Source organism: Eptatretus burgeri, chromosome 14 (genome assembly GCF_056783735.1).
Source record: "Eptatretus burgeri isolate ZD-2024b chromosome 14, Ebu_testis_v1, whole genome shotgun sequence".
NCBI lineage: Eukaryota > Metazoa > Chordata > Myxini > Myxiniformes > Myxinidae > Eptatretus > Eptatretus burgeri.
Genome location: NC_140974.1, coordinates 66,654,185 through 66,672,645, shown reverse-complemented (window position 1 = coordinate 66,672,645; position 18,461 = coordinate 66,654,185). Strand labels below are relative to the sequence as shown.

Below are 18,461 nucleotides of genomic sequence, written 5' to 3'. Positions count from 1 at the left end.
TTCCATCTCCACTCTTTCGTTCCTCTTTTCTTTTCTCGCCTGTGGAACCAACTTCTACATTCTCTTCAATCTCATTCTTCCACCTAGGTCTTCAATACAGCTGTTCACCAACATCTTAGATCATCCCCCATTCATAACCATTATCTTTTCTACTGCCGTCACCCCCCCCCCCCCACTCCCTTTTCCCACACACAAGCACAACTCTTTCCAAATTTCCATTTTTTCCTTCCTGAGAGTTTTCTCCTGTATCCATATTGCTCACCCACCTGCGTCCTTCCCTGCTCCTCGTTCTTACCCACATCCCTTGTTTGTCTGTCTCCATCTATTTTGTCCTTTGGCCGTGATTTTTGGTGTCACCCTACCCCCACCCCACCTGCTGGTCTTTTTGTTCTGTTGCATCCTGATCCATTCTGTGTTCTCGCTCCTCCGTGACCCTTGACTTTGTAAAAATGAAATGAATAAATATATAAAAAAGCCGATGGAGCAACCTATTGAATAGCCGTCCTACTTGTCGTATTAATCAATAATTGAACAGCAGTTTTAATAAATTTATTTTTCTTATATCAGATAGTCCCCCATAATTACCCCGTGCACACGAAGCGAAAAGTGGGGTTAAGCAATTGGTTCACTTCTTTCTGTCTGTCTGTCTGTCCTTCCATCTGCAAAAATCATTTTATGATCAAGCAACAACTTTGTTTCAATTGAATGTTATATTTTGACCATGAATCGGAAAACGAACCTGTAGTTTATCAGTACTTTGGCTTTTAATATGTCCCGATCATGCACGTGCAGAGAGGAGAGCTGATTTTTTTTTTTTTTTTTTTTTTTTTTTTTTAGTCCGTCTGCATTCAAACAAAATTGAAAAATCATTCCAAAGAGGAAACTCGCTGTTTTTAATCGCATCACATCGGACACAAACAGGCACGAAGAACCAAAGTACAGTAATGTGTTAAAGATGCTCTATCAACGGCTTTTGGAATTTGTTTTTTTTCTACGACCTTTAAAACCTTTATTTTATTTCAATTGAATTATATACTTGAACACTGTAGAACACAAATCACCTTTTTAGCACTTTCAAAACCCTTCCATTTAGCAGGATTTGGACAAAATATTGCAGCATTCCTTTTACATCATCGCGACCAAGCAAATTTGTCACTCGTACGCCCCACCCATGTACTTTTTCTTAAGACAGCATGGGGTAAGGTGTTCTATGGAGTCTGTAGTTGATTTAAGGGGGAATAGTACGTTGGTTCAAATAGAAAACAATGCTTTTTTATTTATTTGTTGAACATTTTGTCTCCATTTGGAAAAAAATATATGTATAACATTCCAGAGGAAGCCCACGGTATGTGCATTTATTGTGATTGAGAGGGTCTCGTAAAAATCTGAGCATGCCGTTGGTGTTTGTTTGTGCCTCACCCCTCTTAATACACCTCCCCCCAACCAATGTTTTTCAAAAATTTTTTTTTAAAATAATAACAGTGTGTACATGCTCTATGGTATATATTGCTCAGAGAAGGGAGATGGGGATGTTGAGAAATGAGATATTATCCATGCTACAACTCACACCCACAAGTAAACTACATGTGATCTTGTAAGGTTTGTTGGTTTTGATTTCTCAAGACAGGTTTTGTTTCATGAATGCACTGCTTCTGTCCAGAGTGAGTTGGAGGCCAAATTGTGGCTTGATGAACGGGGAGGCAGTGCAATTGGTTCCGATATCAATTTGCCTGCAGGAATCCCAGACTTCTGGCTTACTATTTTCAACAATGTTCAACTCATCAGCGATATGGTGCAGGTATCAAGCGATATCAATTGGACTTGCCATGATTGCTACTACATAATGATGTCACCTCGGAGTGCGTGAAGCCTCATTTACCATTGCTTTGAGGTCTCCGTTCTGAAGTGTGCGGTTACGACTTCCTGTCTTAACTCCGTGCTTCACTTCCGCAGGAACACGATAAGCCAATCCTGAGGCATCTCAAAGATATCTCTCTCATATACTCATCTCCTGGGGAGCCCATGGTATGATTGCTTGTGATTCTCTTTTCTTTTCTTGAGTCCTGTCGACTTTATTGTTGTGTGGTGGTGTTCACAGCTTTGTCTATGGAAATTGTTGGGGAATTGATTGGTGTTTCATTCACTGCTTATTTATTACCTCTGCCACCGAAGTGGACGGAGTTTGTTTTCACCCTTGTTTGTCTGTCTGACTGTGAGCAGGATATCTCAAAAAGTAATCGACTGATTCGGATGAAACTTCGAGGACAGGTTAGGTGTGTGACAAGGACGCATTGATTCAGTTTTGGTGAAGATCCCAATCCAGAGACTAGAATTTTAAAGTGATTCTTCACCATTGAGAGATGGGGCCAAAAACAATATATACAGTAAAACCTCAAATATCATGAGGGCAAGGTTCCTGGAAAATTTCGCGGTAGTTAAAAGGAAACCAAGGGCCAATGGGAAAGCAGGGGTTCGGTTCCTAAGCTTTGAGGAAATATAGAGGAAGAATGATGACAGCCAGAAATAAACTTATCAATTGAAATAAACATGTGATATATATATTAACATTGAAATGAACATGTAAATACAGCATAAAATTTTAAAGTACACTAGCATATACCCGTGCTCTGCACGGAGTTGAATGGGTGGCAAAAGGTGGATGAGGCAAAATAGTTGATGTTATGGGAAGCTGGAGAGGGTGTCATTAGGGATGTGATGCACTATGGTTACCTGTCCTTAGTTTTCTAAAGGACCTCCCTGTAGATGATATTTTAGGTGAGTGTCTTGTTGCTGAATAGTCCTTGTGAGGAATTATTGTCCACTTTGATAGATATATAGGAGTAACCTCTTGCACGTGAAAATGCAACATATAGTTGGCCATGGGAGAACACAGGAGCTGGAAGGTATATTCCGAGTTTGTCAAATGTTTGGCCCTGGGATTTGTTTATGGTCATCGAGTATGCAAGTCTGACTGGAAATTGCATCCTCTGCAGTGTGACTGGAATGTTGGCGTCTGATGGGGCAAGTTTAACATGATGTAGGCCTAGCCCAAGACTGAACAGGAGCAGTGGAGGGTGACCGAGAATCGGAATGCAAATTTCAATGAATGGCACTTTTTGGCGCACATCCGACGATCGAACACCGCTTGGACGCTTTAATTTGAAGACCACACACGCAAGACACAACACAGGTAACGATGGCGGTTGATATTGACAATTAATGTAATGAACGGCAGTTCTTTGGGTGCATCCGACAAACACCTCTTTAATTTGAACAGTTAACACGCATGCATTCAAGGTACAGAATATATTGTCGGACACCACGCTTTCGAAGAGCAAAGAAAATAAGAGAATCCGGGCAATGAAGGGATGACCTCATACGTGTTCCCTGGTTCCCCCTACCTTCAGATTATAGCCTTTGATGTTATCTGGACTTAGGCCTATTATTACAACTTATTTTCGGGTGTTTTTAATATGTACGTTGGATTTCAGACACAAATTGACAGTCTAAGAGGGCGTGTTCAGTCCGGGAAAGAGCCAATCGGGGTACATCATGTTGGCAGAGCTCTGGCGCTCATTGTTACCCTCCTTCCACGTTGATTTTTAAAACATGACCACCATTGCTGATGTTCTGAGCTGTACTATTTATTATCAGTTGTGTTTATGTTCAGTGTTTGATGCAATGAGTACTCCCTTACTCAAGTTCATATTTTTTGGATAGATGACAGCACTTACCGGACAGCAGTTCAGCGATGGCGACCGAACGGGAATAAATGCGGCCGTCCGTGGGTTAAAAATCTTGTTGAAGCCACGTTGTCATCCAATTCCAGCTAAGAAATTTAGTGCATCATCTTCGTCACATTAAGAAACCATTATCTTTTCGTTGTGAAGATAGTCTTTTCTGTCTTCTACCGACTCCTCTCCAGCCTTGCCCCCCCCTGCTCTCTCTGCGATTTGTCCCAACCACATTTCCACAGGGCGCTCAAGGTCCGCCAACAACCCCCTTCTGGTAAAACTACCAAAATCACGAATCACTGCTCATCTTCACTCTTTCATTCCTCTTTTTTCCCGCCTTTGGAATCAACTTCCTCACTCTATTCTTTCCCATTCTTCCCTCCAGGCTTTCAAAACAGCTGTTCACCACCACCTCTTATCTTCCCCCATCCAAATCCTCGATCTTTTCTACCCCCGATAATCCACCCAAGCCCACTTCCTTCAATTCTCCTGCTTTCCTTCCTGAAAGTCCCTGTAATGTCCATCTTCTCCTCGCCATGTTCCCCGTCCCATCCCCATCCCTCTCCCTTCCACAGTTCACCTGTCCTTCCACAAAGGTTGCTGGTCTCGTGATACAGAATGACAGTGAAGTGTTCCAGAATTGGAAAGTGCTGTGCATGTGGATCAAGTGGAGCACAAGGGTTTAATGCCATGAAGGTGAAGGCTTTGGTCACTTCAGCATAGCAATCCTATGCTTCCCGTGCTGATTTTTCTTACCCTACTCAAAGAGGACCGAGGTTGTGTCAAAGCAAATTATCTCTCTGACTCTCTGGAAAATCCTCTTTATGTCTTCACTGATGACTCCAGCCTCTGCCGTACCATCTGTCATCCCTCAGACTGGCAAGTAGCAGCTTCTTCGCTCTCTGCAGATCTGGGTTCAATCACAAACTGGTCCAACACGTGGAACATGTCTTTCAATCCTGACAAATGTCACACTCTCACTATGTCTCTCCGAAAGGACCATTTGGAACCCACCCCCCCCCCCCCATCCACTTTCTCGACAATCCTCTGGAATAAGTCCTTTCTTTCAAGTTTCTGGGTCTCACTATTTGCCGTGATCTTTCCTGGGAAAGCCACATTTCCAACCTTGGCCTCCAAAGCCAGTCAGCTACTGGGAATCCTCCGTCGTGCAAAGTCCTTCCTCGGCCCACCTGAGCTCCTGACCACATACAAAGCTTTCGTCTGCAGCCTGATGGATTACTGCTCTCCCCTCTGGGCTGGTGCTCTTGCCTCTCACCTTTCTTGGCTTCACACAGTGGAAACCAAGGCATTTTGAATCATTAATATCTCCCATGATGAGGCTGAGTCTTTGGGCCTCTCACTCTCTCACTGCAGGCAGGTCGGTGGTCTTTCTGTCTTCTACCGTCGCCTCTCCAGTCTCGCCCCCCCCCCCTGCTCTGTCTGCGATTTGTCCCCACCATATTTTCGCAGGGTGCTCAAGGTGTGCCAACAACCCCCTTCTGCTAAAACTACCAAAATCGCGAATCACTGCTCACCTTCATTCTTTCATTTCTCTTTTTTTTTCCCCCAACTTTGGAATAAACTCCCTCACTCTGTTCAATCCCATTCTTCCCTCCAGGCCTTCAAAACAGCTGTTCACCACCACCACCTCTTGTCATCCCCCATCCAAACCCTCGATCTTTTCTACCCCTGTTAATCCACACCAAACCCACCTCCTTCAAATTCCCTGCTTTCCTTCCTGAAAGTCCCTGTAATGCCCATCTTGTATATCCCATGTTCCCCACCCCAACCCTCTCCCTTCCACAGATCTCCTAATTTCTCTGTTCCCCAATGTTTTGTCCTTCTCACGCCCCTCTTGCGTCATGCCCCCCCTTGATATGCGTTATGTGTTAGCTCTCATCCGAGCCTTGACAAGGTATACAAAAAAAAAAAAAAAAAAAAAAAAACCCCAGTATATTGGAAATGAGCACATTCCTGCCAGCGGTTTCGGGGGAGAAACGTCAAAATACGCGCAGACGTTCACATAATATATTTTTTTAAATAAATATTTTCTTTATATACAATGTTTCTTGTTACATTTTTGTGTCAAATTCACCTTCTGAGGTAGTCAGCATGTGCAGAAGAGGGTTTTACATTGCAGACGCTGTTTTCGAGGAGTGGCATTACGCCTCTCGGCGGTGACGGTCTGTCGACGACGGACGTAATGACGTCAGCAAATGACCGATGATGTCATGACGGAATTACGCCTCTCAGCGGTGACGTCACACGTATGAATATGAAGTTGGAAAATAAAGGTTTGGGAATGAGATTTGAAGGATAATGAAGGTTTAGTCATGAGGAAGAGTACAATGGGGAAGATTGTACCTACAATCATTGATCCCATTGGCGGCCTACAGATGCCGCATTTTCACCTCGAGCCAACCAATCTAACAACTTTATCTTTTCGCCCAACCTCATTAACTTTCTCTGCCTTTCGGCACAACTAACTTTGTCCATTGCTTTACGTTTGGGCTCATTAAACGCGGTGCACGAGAAACAACACAAGGCTCATAATGGGAGGTTATTATTCATGCACGGAATGCAAACGATGACTCATCTCAGTTCAAAAACCGCGAGTGGGCGAAATGAATTCCAGTGACAATGAAACAGGAACATAATAGGTTGCCCATGATTGGTCTAAACTCGTGATATTTGAGGAGGAGGGGAGGAGGAGATTGGGACCAGACTGTGCAGAGTGTTGGTGCTGCTTAAGCAGTCTCCTTGGCTATTGGGTGCAATCCTGGATGGGTCGCCACTCCGACACAGTATGCTAGCATGCTGTCACTCATTTTGCTGACCTCGGAAGGATGATAGGCCGAGTTAACCCCACCTGGTATTGATTCAACAGCTGAGCGGGATTTTAACTCAAGATCCTAGGATATCTCTCTCAGGCCAGGCCAGGTGTCAGGTCAGGCCAATTAGATCTATGACTTGCTACAGGTATCATGTAAACCTGTACTAACATGTCGGCGACTAAACCGTCTCTCCCACCTGTTTTTTTGGTGAGGAGGGTGTTTGGATATGGACACCCAGCAAGATTAAAAACAAAACCTGTCAAAGGGCGGAGGAGCTTCTTGTGAGCCAACGGCTATCCAGATATAGTGTCCAACTGTATCTGCGGACGTCCTGCAGTTGGGTTACTTCTTATTAGGAGGTTGGTGGCAGGATTTGCACTCCGCCCACCGTAAAACCCTTCATTCCACAAAACACAAAAACGCAAAGAAATATGAAAACCCACTCCGTGCGAGTACCTCCTGTGCAGCTTCCCTTCGCAGGGCAGCTCACCGGATGATGGGATTGTGGCAAAGCCTTCGGGACCCCCAATCTTTGATGATGGGAGGGAAACCACGGGGTAACATTCCCGGCTCAGATTGCGGGAGAGTGTGTCGGAGTGGTGCTGAGGTGTCCTCCACCAGATGGCGGTCTCCTTGGGTTAACCTGAGGCAGTCCCTTCGGGTGGGTGCCTGGAATGTCCTATCCCAAAGAGAGGATGATCACCTGTCTCTGTTATCTGAGCTCAAGCGTTTGGACATCGGGATTGCAGCACTCTCTGAGGTTCGGAGACCGGATTGTGGCGAGATCATGGTGGGTGGTTACACCTACTATTGGTCTGGTCGCTCTGATGGTTACCATTTCCAAGGAGTTGCTGTAGCTGTGTCCAATAAGCTGACCCCAATGATAATTGAGGTAACACCGGTCAATGAGCGTTTTATGAGACTAAGGATTCGTCACTCCTGCGGTGTCATTTCGCTGGTCTCTGTTTATGCTCTGACTGATGCGAGTGATCTCTCCGTGAAGGAAGCATTCTACGCCACGCCAAGTCTGTGGTTGATCAGTGCCCCAGACGAGATACATTTCTAGTCTTGGGGGATTTCAATGCATCGACTGGAACTAATAGGGATGGTTATGAGATGTGTGTTGGTCCCCATGGGTCAGGAACTATGAACCAGAATAACACTAAGTTCCTTGACTTTGCAAGAAGTCATGGACTTCGGGTGGCCGGTTCATGGTTTCAGCACTCACAAGCTCATCGCTGGACTTGGTATTCCAACGCTGGCGATGTGGCAAAGGAGATTGACCATGTTCTCGTTGATGGTCGCTGGAGGATGATCCAGAACTGCAGGGTCGACCGGGTGCTCAGTTCCTCAATACTGACCACCGGCTTGTTGTAGCAACTCTGAAGTTGCACCTTAAATCCAGGAGAATGGTACCATCCCAGCCGAGGATGGATGTTGGCAAGCTCAAGGATAAGAGAGTAGCTGAGGAGTTTGCGAACAAGCTGAGTGGAGATTTGAGGAGTCTGGGTGCTTTGGGAGGCCCTGAAGAGTTGTGGAGTGCCTTCAAGACCACCGTCCTTGATGTTGTCGGTGGATGTCTTGGAACTCACCGTTGGGCAAAGAAGAATTTTGTCTCTCAAGGGACACTGGATACCATTGACCAGAGTCTCAGGGCCAGGCTGAATGGCAGAGCTGAGCTGTTCAGGAAGCTCGGGCGTAAAACTGTACGTGCGCTAAGGGTGGACAAGGAGGCCTATGTGCGAGGAATCTGTGAAGGGGTAGAGCATAACCTGTGGTCAAGGGATTCTCATCCTGCTTACAGGGGAATTTGCACATTGCGTTCATCCAAGCCCATCCCTCGGTGTACTGCAGCTAGAGCAGAGGGTGGTGGGCTCTTGACAGAGGAGTCCGAAGTGAAGGCCCGTTGGGCCGGTTACTTTGAGCGGTTGTACCAGGCTGATCCTCCAGCTGTCGAGTTGGACGTCAGGGGTGTTACAATCCCTGTTGCTGACCCTCCAATCAACTGTGGTCCACCTTCACTTGTGGAAACACAGGCTGCGATGAACCAGTTGAAATGGGGTAAAGCTCCAGGGATCTGTGGCATCCATGCTGAACTTCTCAAGGTTGGTGGAAATGCTGCACTCGTGTCGTTGCATGCAGTTCTGTGCTCTGCCTGGAACACAGGCATCATCCCAACTGACTGGAAGAGGGGCCTTGTTGTCCCTCTCTGGAAAGGGAAGGGTGATCGCCAAGACTGCAACAACTACCGAGGGGTGGAGCTGCTCTCAGTGCCGGGCAAGGTCTTTGCTCGGATAATTCTTGATATGGTTCGCCACCATCTGCTTGAGCACCAGCGTCCAGAGCAGTCAGGCTTTACACCAAAGAGGTCAACGATTGACCGTATCCTTACTCTTCGGGTCCTCACCGAACGCAGATGAGAGTTTCTGCAGGGGCTGCTTGCAGCCTATGTTGATCTCTGCAAAGCGTTCGATTCAGTGAATCGGAATGCCCTCTGGAGGATTCTTGGTCTTCGTGAGGTGTTACCAAAACTGATCGATCTGATGTCTGAACTCTACTCTGGTACTGAGAGTGCTGTGAGATGTGGTGGTACCATCTCTGACTTATTTCCAGTTGTTACTGGAGGTCGTCAGGGGTGTGTTCTGGCCCCCATACTTTTCAGCACTTGTATGGACTGGATTCTTGGGAGGATGTCGGAGAGATCAAACTGCGGTGCATCGTTTGGGAATGTCAATATCTCTGCTACCGAGTGCTGTTCTGGTTGTGCATTGTTGCTTCCTTGTTTTTTTTTGTCCACAGAGCTTCCAGCTGGATTTTTGCTTTTCCCCAAATGAATATTTCAGCAACTCAACTCTTACCAAGACATACCATATGAAGAATGAGTTTGATTCAAGCAGTTTGTTATCCTTTGATGGGCCTGAGATAATCTCCTGCACGGGGTATCACTCTCCACTATAATGTCTCATCACAGAATTTTAATTTTATTCATGATTATTATTTTTTTTTTTTCATCTCATGTGAGTTGTTTTTGCATTTGTTCCATCATCATTAACAACTTTCTCCTTTGCTTTACTTGTCAACCCCCCCCCCCCACTCCACCCTATGTTCTAATTTTCGATCTTTATCCATAATTTTAAATTCCAATTTGTATATTCTTCTTTGATTATATTATTATTTAAAAGGAGTTTCTATCGACATTCTGACATTTATTTGGTGTTTATCATCGATTATTTCACTTAGTTTGATTTTGGATGCATTGCAGACATCCCTGCATGAATATATATATATTTTTTATGATCCGCCAGGTGTTCCATTGCGTGGTACAAAGGGCGAAATGTCACGGTGTTCTTGTTGCATAAGAAGCAGAAACACCGAAGCCGAGGAACCGTCCGAACGGTCACAAAAGAATTTCCCAACGACTCGTTCTTCCACTTTTTCAATCCTCCAAAAGGTGTCGACAAATAAGATAATTCCCTCTCGTTCCTTTATTTACATCCATTTTTACATTTTCTTGATGCTTTCTTGAGTTTGATACAAGTATATTTATTATTATTATTATTATTATTATTATCATCCCTGTGTCGTAAGAGGCGACCATGGTTGTGTCAGGAAGGGCATCCGGCGTAAAACATGTGCCAAATCACTATGCGGATCATACGGATGATCCGCTGTGGCGACCCCTAATGAGAGCAGCCGAAAGAAGAAGAAGAAGAAGATATTTATTATTATTATTATTATTTTATTTTTAACAAGATTTCAGCTCATGGAAGAGCAAGTTGTCGATGGTATGATTTGGTAGTGGGCCAACAGTTGGACGAAATAATCAGGGAATGAATGAAAAAGAAAAGGGGATGTTAGGAAATGCAGAAACCTGTAAGAGGTTGGGCTTTAACTCATCAAAGTGATGTAGTACTTGGATAACATTTTAAAGCAAATCAAATATAATTGCTGCTTTTCAAAAGTGGATAAAAATGAGCCATGGCTCTGAAGGACTCTCAATGCGATTGCAAGAACAATCAATTTCGCAGGTGGGAGAAAATGAGTGAAGGTGAATGGAAGCTAAGAATCAGGATGAACAGGGAATGAGGTTATTGGCAAGCAAGTGGAATGAATATCTAACCGTTTATTACCCCGAGCACGCGAAGCAAAAAGAGGAGCGATAATTGGTTCACTTTGTCTGTTGTCTGTCTCTACAGACTACTTAATTTCATGATCGAGGAACTTTGATATCAATTGAATATTCTGCTTTGAACACTGTGGAACCCGAATTGGAACACGAACCTGCAGTGTCGCTGTATTTTTGCTCTAAATTTGGGAAATTGTGCAAAATCTAATCCCAAGCGCGCACGTGCACAAAGGAGTAAGGTAATTGTTTTGTCGTCTCTCTGGTAGTCAAACAAGATTTAAAATCATTCCAAACAGGAAACTTACTGTTTTAAGGATGTCAGAAAGGACACAAACAGGGATGGATAACTAATTTAACTTGTTAAATAAGGTGGTGTATAAGACACTGCACCAATTATGGTAAACTGCCAAAAAAAAGTTAGTTTTTCTTTGACAGCCTTCAAAACTTTTTTTTTTGTATACAGTACATAGTCGAGGCAAGTTGAACTAGTACACTGAACGGATCAGGAAGCAACAGGACAAAAGGAACAGGAGAGAGAGAGAGAGACAGACAGACAGACAGACAGACAGACAGACAGACAGACAGACAGATGACCGTTTTTACAGCCATTTTTCCCTGCTGTGCAGGGGTTTGGCTTTTTCTTGAGGCAATGTTTTATGGCCGGATGCCCTTCCTGACGCCAACCCTGGTCGCCTCTTACGACACACAGGGATATGGTACACCTATTCTAACCGGGGCATACACCGGGACCAGTACACTGGTACTCATTTCGACGACCTCGGAAGGATGACAGGCTGAGTCAACCCCCTGGTGTTAATTCAGCAGCCAACGGGGCTTGAACTCAGGACCCTGGGATCCCAAGCCACCACCCTAACCACTAAGCCAACACCAGGCTTAGAGAGAGAGAAAGAGAAAGAAAGAGACATCAACAGTGGAGTTGATGACCAAGATACAGGCAGACTTGGGCAAACAATGGGTGTGGGGAGGAATGAGGGGCAGGAGAGGACATGTGGGATTGACAAGATGGATACAGAAGGAAACTCTCAGGAGGGAAAACTGGAAATTTGGAAGGAGGGATTGGAGTGGAGCTAACAAGGTCAGAAAAGATCATGGTTTTGGATTGGGGACTATCTGAGATTGTGGTGAACAGCTGTCTTGAAGACCTAGAGGGAAGAATGAAAGTGAATTGGAAGTTGGTTCCACAGGTGGTTTAAAAAAAAAGAAGAGGAACAAATGAGTGGAGGTGAGCAGTGATCCTGGATTTAGGGTAGTTTCACCAGAAGGGGGTTGATGCTGGACTGTGTGCCCTCTAGAAACCTGAGTGGGACAAAGCACGGGAAGAGCAGATGACGCAAGACCAGAAAGGAGGTGGTAGAAGACAAGAGAGATTACAGAACTGTCAGCCTTCATTATTTGGCCTAATCTGAAAAAGTTAAACTTGAAAGTCAGAATGACTGAAAAATAATTAAAAACTCACAATTTTTTGGGTGCTTTTCGATCGTGCAAAAAACTGGTCTTTATTTAAACCGAAAAAGGATTAAAATTGTCAACTGAGAAGATCGACGTGTTCAGACTGGGAGACTATGTGGAAATAGTGCAAAGTTCAATCTTCCTGGGTTCGAAGATTGAAGTGAGTGGAAAATATAGAGGGTTAGCATTGGGGAGAACAGCAATGTCAGGTTTGACAAAGATCTGGTAAGACAAAGATGTGACAAAACAAACCAAGAGGAGACTGGTGAATGATCTTGTATTTACAGTTACATTGTATGGATGTGAGTCATGAACAGTGAAAAAGAAAGGAAGAAGACTGACAGTTCTGTAAGGTGGTGTTGGAGACTAATGTTAAACATTCCATGGACTGCAAGAAAAACAAACAAATTCGGAAATTTGACCACCATGTACATTAGAAGCACTGATGCTAAAACAGAAACCGTCATATCTTGGACACATCATGCATGCAGAAATCGAAAGTCTGGAGAAGTCAACCATACTGGATATAATTGAAGAGGAAGAGGCAGACTTTGTTTGTCTGTGCTGGATGGATGGGGTAACAGTAATTTGTTCAAGGTTGACCAAAGAGTTTTCATAATATGATTAAAGGCTGCAATGAAGTTGTCTGCCAGATCTTTGGGATTTTGGGGAAATTGTGCAAGATATGGATGTTTGGAGAAATCTGATAATGAATGTCACCAGAAGTCGGACACGGCTTGATGGAACTAGATAACTTTGATCACCCTTTACAATGATGCTAACACTCGTGCTGCCATGATAGGAAAGGACTGATCCAAACCAAACTTTGACTCGCATGAATGTATGCCACCAGGTATTGTTGGATGGCTGTAGTTTTGAGAGCTTAGGTTTTGAGTGAGACTGACATTTCATTCTGACATTCTTGAGAAAAGACGCACTTGTGTTGAGCCTTGCAGAGAGGCGTTAGGTTGTTGGAATTGGCCTTTCTGGATGACAGCAAATCTCTTTGCAGAAAGCATTCTTTTCAAATACCCTTAAATCCATCGACTGGATTTTTCTGTCAGAAAGCTGTAGCTGGAATGGCATGAATTAAATGCGCATATTTTTGATGCAAGGAATTTAACTACAATTTGAGTAAACAATTTAACTCCTCTTTCTCTTTCCACAATCTCTCCCCAGTGTCTTTGGTGGAGAAAACCATGGTGAGTCTCCCCCCCCCCCAACTCACCCCACCCCACCCCTTTGCTTTGTTTAAAATTATGATTTGCATTGCCTTGCACGTATTCACAGCATGAATTTTGTTTTGATCAAACCCTCTCCTCCCTCTCCCTTTCAAAGTCGAACCCCTCTAATTATGTGATAGATTTTTGGAGTGCAATCTGTGGCTATTTTTTATTTATGTACAAGGAAATTAGATGCAGGTGGAAGCCATTCGGCCCATGATGCCTGCACCACATTAATACCAGACCAAAAAAGAAAAGTGCATTTTTTTTTTTATTTGTATTTTTAATTTTTCTCCCCAGGGGAGGGGGCATTGGCAAAAACAGTTCTTGGGTAAAAAAACACAACTTCAACTACACAACACCCCTTTATGATACCCCCACAAACAATCTGCACAAATGCATACAACCACCCATCAATGCTCGAGCTACCTAAAAGTCCTGCCAACATCCCTATACCCTTCTATCTCCAATACTTCCAAGTCCCTATGTAATTCTAATTTAAAATGATCTACTGTTTCTGCTGCTACCACAAAAATCACTCGTAGAGTGACACTTGGCGAAACAGAACGGCACTCGGTAGAGCGCATACCTTCACCAGACTGAACAGTTTACATTTTTAGCTCTCCTGTTCGAAGAACAGAGAGCTATAGCAATAACCCCGGCGTGAGCGTCGGTGTCAGCGTGAGCGTTAGCGTGAAAATGTTAAAGTTTTGGGTGCAAGTTATTTAGAAGCTTGCCATTCATTTAATATGTGTACTAGGATGCTGATATTTGGCATGGAGGTTCCTTTGGGGTATACTATTGGTGTAGTGAAGTTGAAATTAAAAAATAATTTCAAATGTTTAAAATTTTTGACCTTAACTTTTTTGTAGCACATAAACGTTAAAGTTTTTGGTGCAACTTATTTTTAGAAGCTTGCCATTCATTTAATGTGTACTAGGATGCTAATATTTGGCATGGAGGTTCCTTTGGGGTATACTATTGGTGTAGTGAAGTTGAAATTAACAAATGATTTTAATTTATTTTTAAATTTCAACCTTAGATGGTGTCAAAGCCACCTAATGCTAGCCTGTTTATTCTAGACGCTTGCCATTCATTTAATATGTGTACTTGTTTACTGATTACAATATACAAATACATATATTACTTTAAAATTATTTGGATCAGACTTCACTGCAATGCTTTAAAAAAATATTTTTAGACTTGTCTTTTAAAAATGATAAATGTATAAACAGGCAAGCATTGGGTGGCTTTGACACCAACTCTCTGGTGTTTCCCACTGATAGGTCGGATATGAATCCGGACCTTAATCAAAATCAAATTGGCTTGTTCTCGTCACCTAACCGACTCATCCACCTCATTTTGTTATAACTCATCCACAACTTTTTCAGATATGCTATATGGTACAAAGTTTTTGGCCCCATATCTCAACGGTGAAGAATCACTTAAAAACATTGTAGGATCCGGATTTGGATCTTCACCAAAATTGAATCAATTTGTCCTTGTTACACACCCAACCGGTCCACCAAGTTTCATTTGAATCCATCTTCAGCTTTTTGAGATATCCTGCAATATCGTTTTTAGTCCCATCTCTCAATGGTGAAGAATCACTGAAAGAATCCAGTATCTGGATCCGGATTTGGATCTTCACTAAAATTATGCGTTGCTGAGCCTGGTGTTGGCATAGAAGTGAGGGTGGCTGGCTTGCCATCTTAGGGTCCTGAATGTGAGTTCCTGTCAGTCGTTGAATGACCACCAGGTGGGGTTGACTCAGCCTGTCATCCTTCTTCTGTCGGAAAAATGAGTACCAGTGTATAGGGGCATTGTATCAGTGGCATAGATATGCCCTCAACCAATGATGCAACCAGTAGCCAGAGGCTGAACACAAAGAAGAAGCAGCTGCCACTACCTCTCCAGGGATACCATTCCATGCATTAACTACTCTGAGTAAAAGAGCCCTGTCTTACTCCCGTTTTAACTCTCCTCTTCTTTACTCTCAGGCAATGGCCCCTGTTCTGATCCCTGTCTACTTTTCTGAATAATTCATCTGCATTTATTTTGTCTTTACCCTTCATTATCTTGAACATCTCTATCATATCCCCTTGTAGCCACCTCCTTTCTAGTGTATAAAGCTCTGTTCCCTTCAGCCGCTCCTCATAGCTAAGTCTAGCTTGGTCCAGAATCAATCTAGTAGCTCCTTGCTGAACCCTCTCTATGGCATCTTTGTCCTTCCTGAGTCGTGGTGACCAAAACTCGACACTATTCTAGATGTGGCTCTTACTAAATTCCTGTACAATGTTAAAACTACCTCTTTTGATTTATAAATGATCCCCCTCCGAATACAACCTAAAACCCTATTTGCTTTACCTATAGCTGCCTGGCACTGTGCTGACTGCTTACCTCCCATATGTATTACCACCCCCAGATCCTTCTCCTGTGTGTCACGCTCCAAAATTACCCCTTGCATCCTGTAATCTCTATTTTCATTGTTCTTTCTCATCCCCAACACCTTCCACTTGCTCAGGTTAAATTTCATCTGCCAATCTTTTTCTCAAGCAATGCAAGTATCAATACTTTCCTGTATCTGATCACCACCCGCTCTGCTATAAATCTTACCTCCAAGCTTTGTGTCATCCGCAAATTTGGAAAGCTTACTTTTTACCCCATTATCCAAATCATTGATGTCAATGATGAATACTAATGGTCCGAGTACTGACCTCTGACGTACCCCACTACTTTCATCCTCCCAGAAAGACATCCTCCCATTCACAGCCACTCTTTGCTTCCTTTCATGAAGCCAGTTTGCAATCCAGTTAGCTACCTGACCAGCCACTCCACAAGCGCTCACCTTGGCTAACAACCACCTATGTGGCACCTTATCAAATGCCTTCTTTAAGTCTAGATATACTATGTCCACTACCTTTCCCTCATCCACCCAATCAGAAACTACTTCATAGAGCTCTAATAGATTTCTTAGACAAGATCTACCTTTAGTAAACCCATGCTGACTACCTTTAATTAGTTTGTATTTATTGAAATGGTTCCTCATCTGGTCTTTAATTAATGTTTCCAACACCTTCCCCACAACTGAAGTAAACTAACAGGTCTACAGTTTCCCAATTCTTCTCTGGATCCTTTCTTAAATAATGGTGTTACATTTGCGACTCTCCAATCCTCCAGTACCTGTCCTGACTCCAGTAAGCTATTGAAAACATCCATTAACATCTCGCTTAACCGCTCTGCCACCTCCCTCAATTCTCTCAGGTGCATATTATCTGGCCCGAGAGCCTTATCTACTCTTAGATTACCGAGCTGTTCCTTTACTTCCTCTACTTCGATGTGGATCTTCTGTGAAAGCCCTTTCTCACCTCTTTGATAGATACTCTTGGCTATTGGTAATTCTCCTGACTGTTCTTGTGTAAAAGTTGAAGCAAAATACCTGTTTAATAAGCCTGCCATCTTACTTTCATCACTAACCACTCTCCCGGTGCTATTCCTCAATGGAATCACGCTGGTCCTAACCTATTATTTTCCCTTTATATACTTAAAGAATGTCTTGCCATTTTGCTTCACGTTCTTCGCCATGTCCTTCTCGTACTCTCTTTTGGCTTTCCGATTTATTTTCTTAACTTGCCCCTGTTTACTCCAATAGTGATATAAATCTAACTCCAGTCCTGTTATTCTAAACCTAATAAATGCCTTCTGTTTCTCCTTAATAGCTTTCCTTATCTCACTGCTCAACCACCCTGATCTCTTTCTGCTTCTAGTTTTACACCTCATTGGAATGTACTTGCTCTGCACTCTACACATTTGGTCATTTAAGATTTACCATTTCCCTGATGCTGATTGTCCAGTTGTTAGTTTCCCAGTGTACATCACCCAATTCTCTCCTCATACCCTCAAGGTTTGCCTTCCTGAAATCTAAGAGCCTTACCCTACTATCCTGAACTCTAACCCTTAACAGAATCCTTACACACACAATGTTATGGTCACTTGATCCGAAATGCTCCCCGACCTGCATCACCTCCACCATATTGGGATCATTACTTAAAAGGAGGTCTAACACTGCACTCCCCTTCGTGGGCTGATCTACAAACTGGGTTAAAAAGGAAACCTGAACTAAAACTAGGAAATCCTCATCTGGTCTCCCCTTCCCCTGTTTCTTGACGCAATATATCCCTGGGAAGTTAAAATCACCCAAAATCCATACACATCCCTTACCACATGCCCTTTTGAATTATTGATGAACAACTCCTTCCTCTTCCTTCAGTCTGTGAGTCTTTCCCTACAAAAGCATCCCACCACTATGTTACTGTTTTTGCAATATCTAATCTCTACCCATACATATCCCTCCCTCCTTAATATCACCCCTTTCTCTTGATGCATTGCTGTCCTTTACCCAGATTGCTACTCCTCTTCCTATTCTCTCCTTCCTATCACACTGATGCACCTTGTGGCCTTCTAATCCTGTCCTCCAGTTACTCTTCTCCTTAAACCATGTCTCACTCACTGCAACTATATCGTACTCCTCGCGATCCACTTTGGCTTCAAGCTCTTCCATCTTATTATTTAAACTCCTGGCATTGGTATAGAACGTTTCACTTTTCTCTTCCTGAAATTATATTTTCTTGGCAGACCTTATTAATCACAATTGCATCATCAGTTCCTTCTTTAATAGCTTCCCCACCCTCAGCTGACATAAAAAAAATCCTGAATTCCTTCCACAATTCCCACTCCAAACCTTGCTGCCCCCTTTCTATTTCGCATATGTCCATCATTCTGAAAACACTCCCTTTTCCCCTGAAATAATTCTGACTGCTTCTTAAATTCAAAACCTTCCTCCCGACACCATTTTTCATCCATTGGTTGACATATATCGCTCTGCTCATAATTTATATCTAGTTTCCTAATCTTGGGAGAATCCCAGAAAACATTATCTCACAACCCTTTACTTGCAGCCGCTTACCCAATACCCTGTATCTATTTTTGAAATCCTCTGAGTGTACTTTCCCAAAATCATTTTCTCCGAGGTGTACCACAACAAACTTCTTTCTACCTTGACCCGATACAATGA

At 43.3% G+C, this 18,461-nt stretch overlaps 1 protein-coding gene across 1 annotated transcript in view; it reads left to right on the top strand.

Annotated features, from left to right (window-relative positions):
• Nucleotides 1–18,461, top strand: part of LOC147013503 (nucleosome assembly protein 1-like 4) — a 60,688-nt gene that overhangs the window by 18,841 nt on the left and 23,386 nt on the right. The window contains exons 5-9 of the mRNA XM_085855340.1: nucleotides 1,661–1,798; nucleotides 1,954–2,025; nucleotides 9,368–9,507; nucleotides 9,874–10,019; nucleotides 13,344–13,366. Of these exons, the coding sequence (XP_085711466.1) occupies nucleotides 1,661–1,798; nucleotides 1,954–2,025; nucleotides 9,368–9,507; nucleotides 9,874–10,019; nucleotides 13,344–13,366 (519 nt within the window). The remainder of the gene's footprint in view (nucleotides 1–1,660; nucleotides 1,799–1,953; nucleotides 2,026–9,367; nucleotides 9,508–9,873; nucleotides 10,020–13,343; nucleotides 13,367–18,461) is intronic.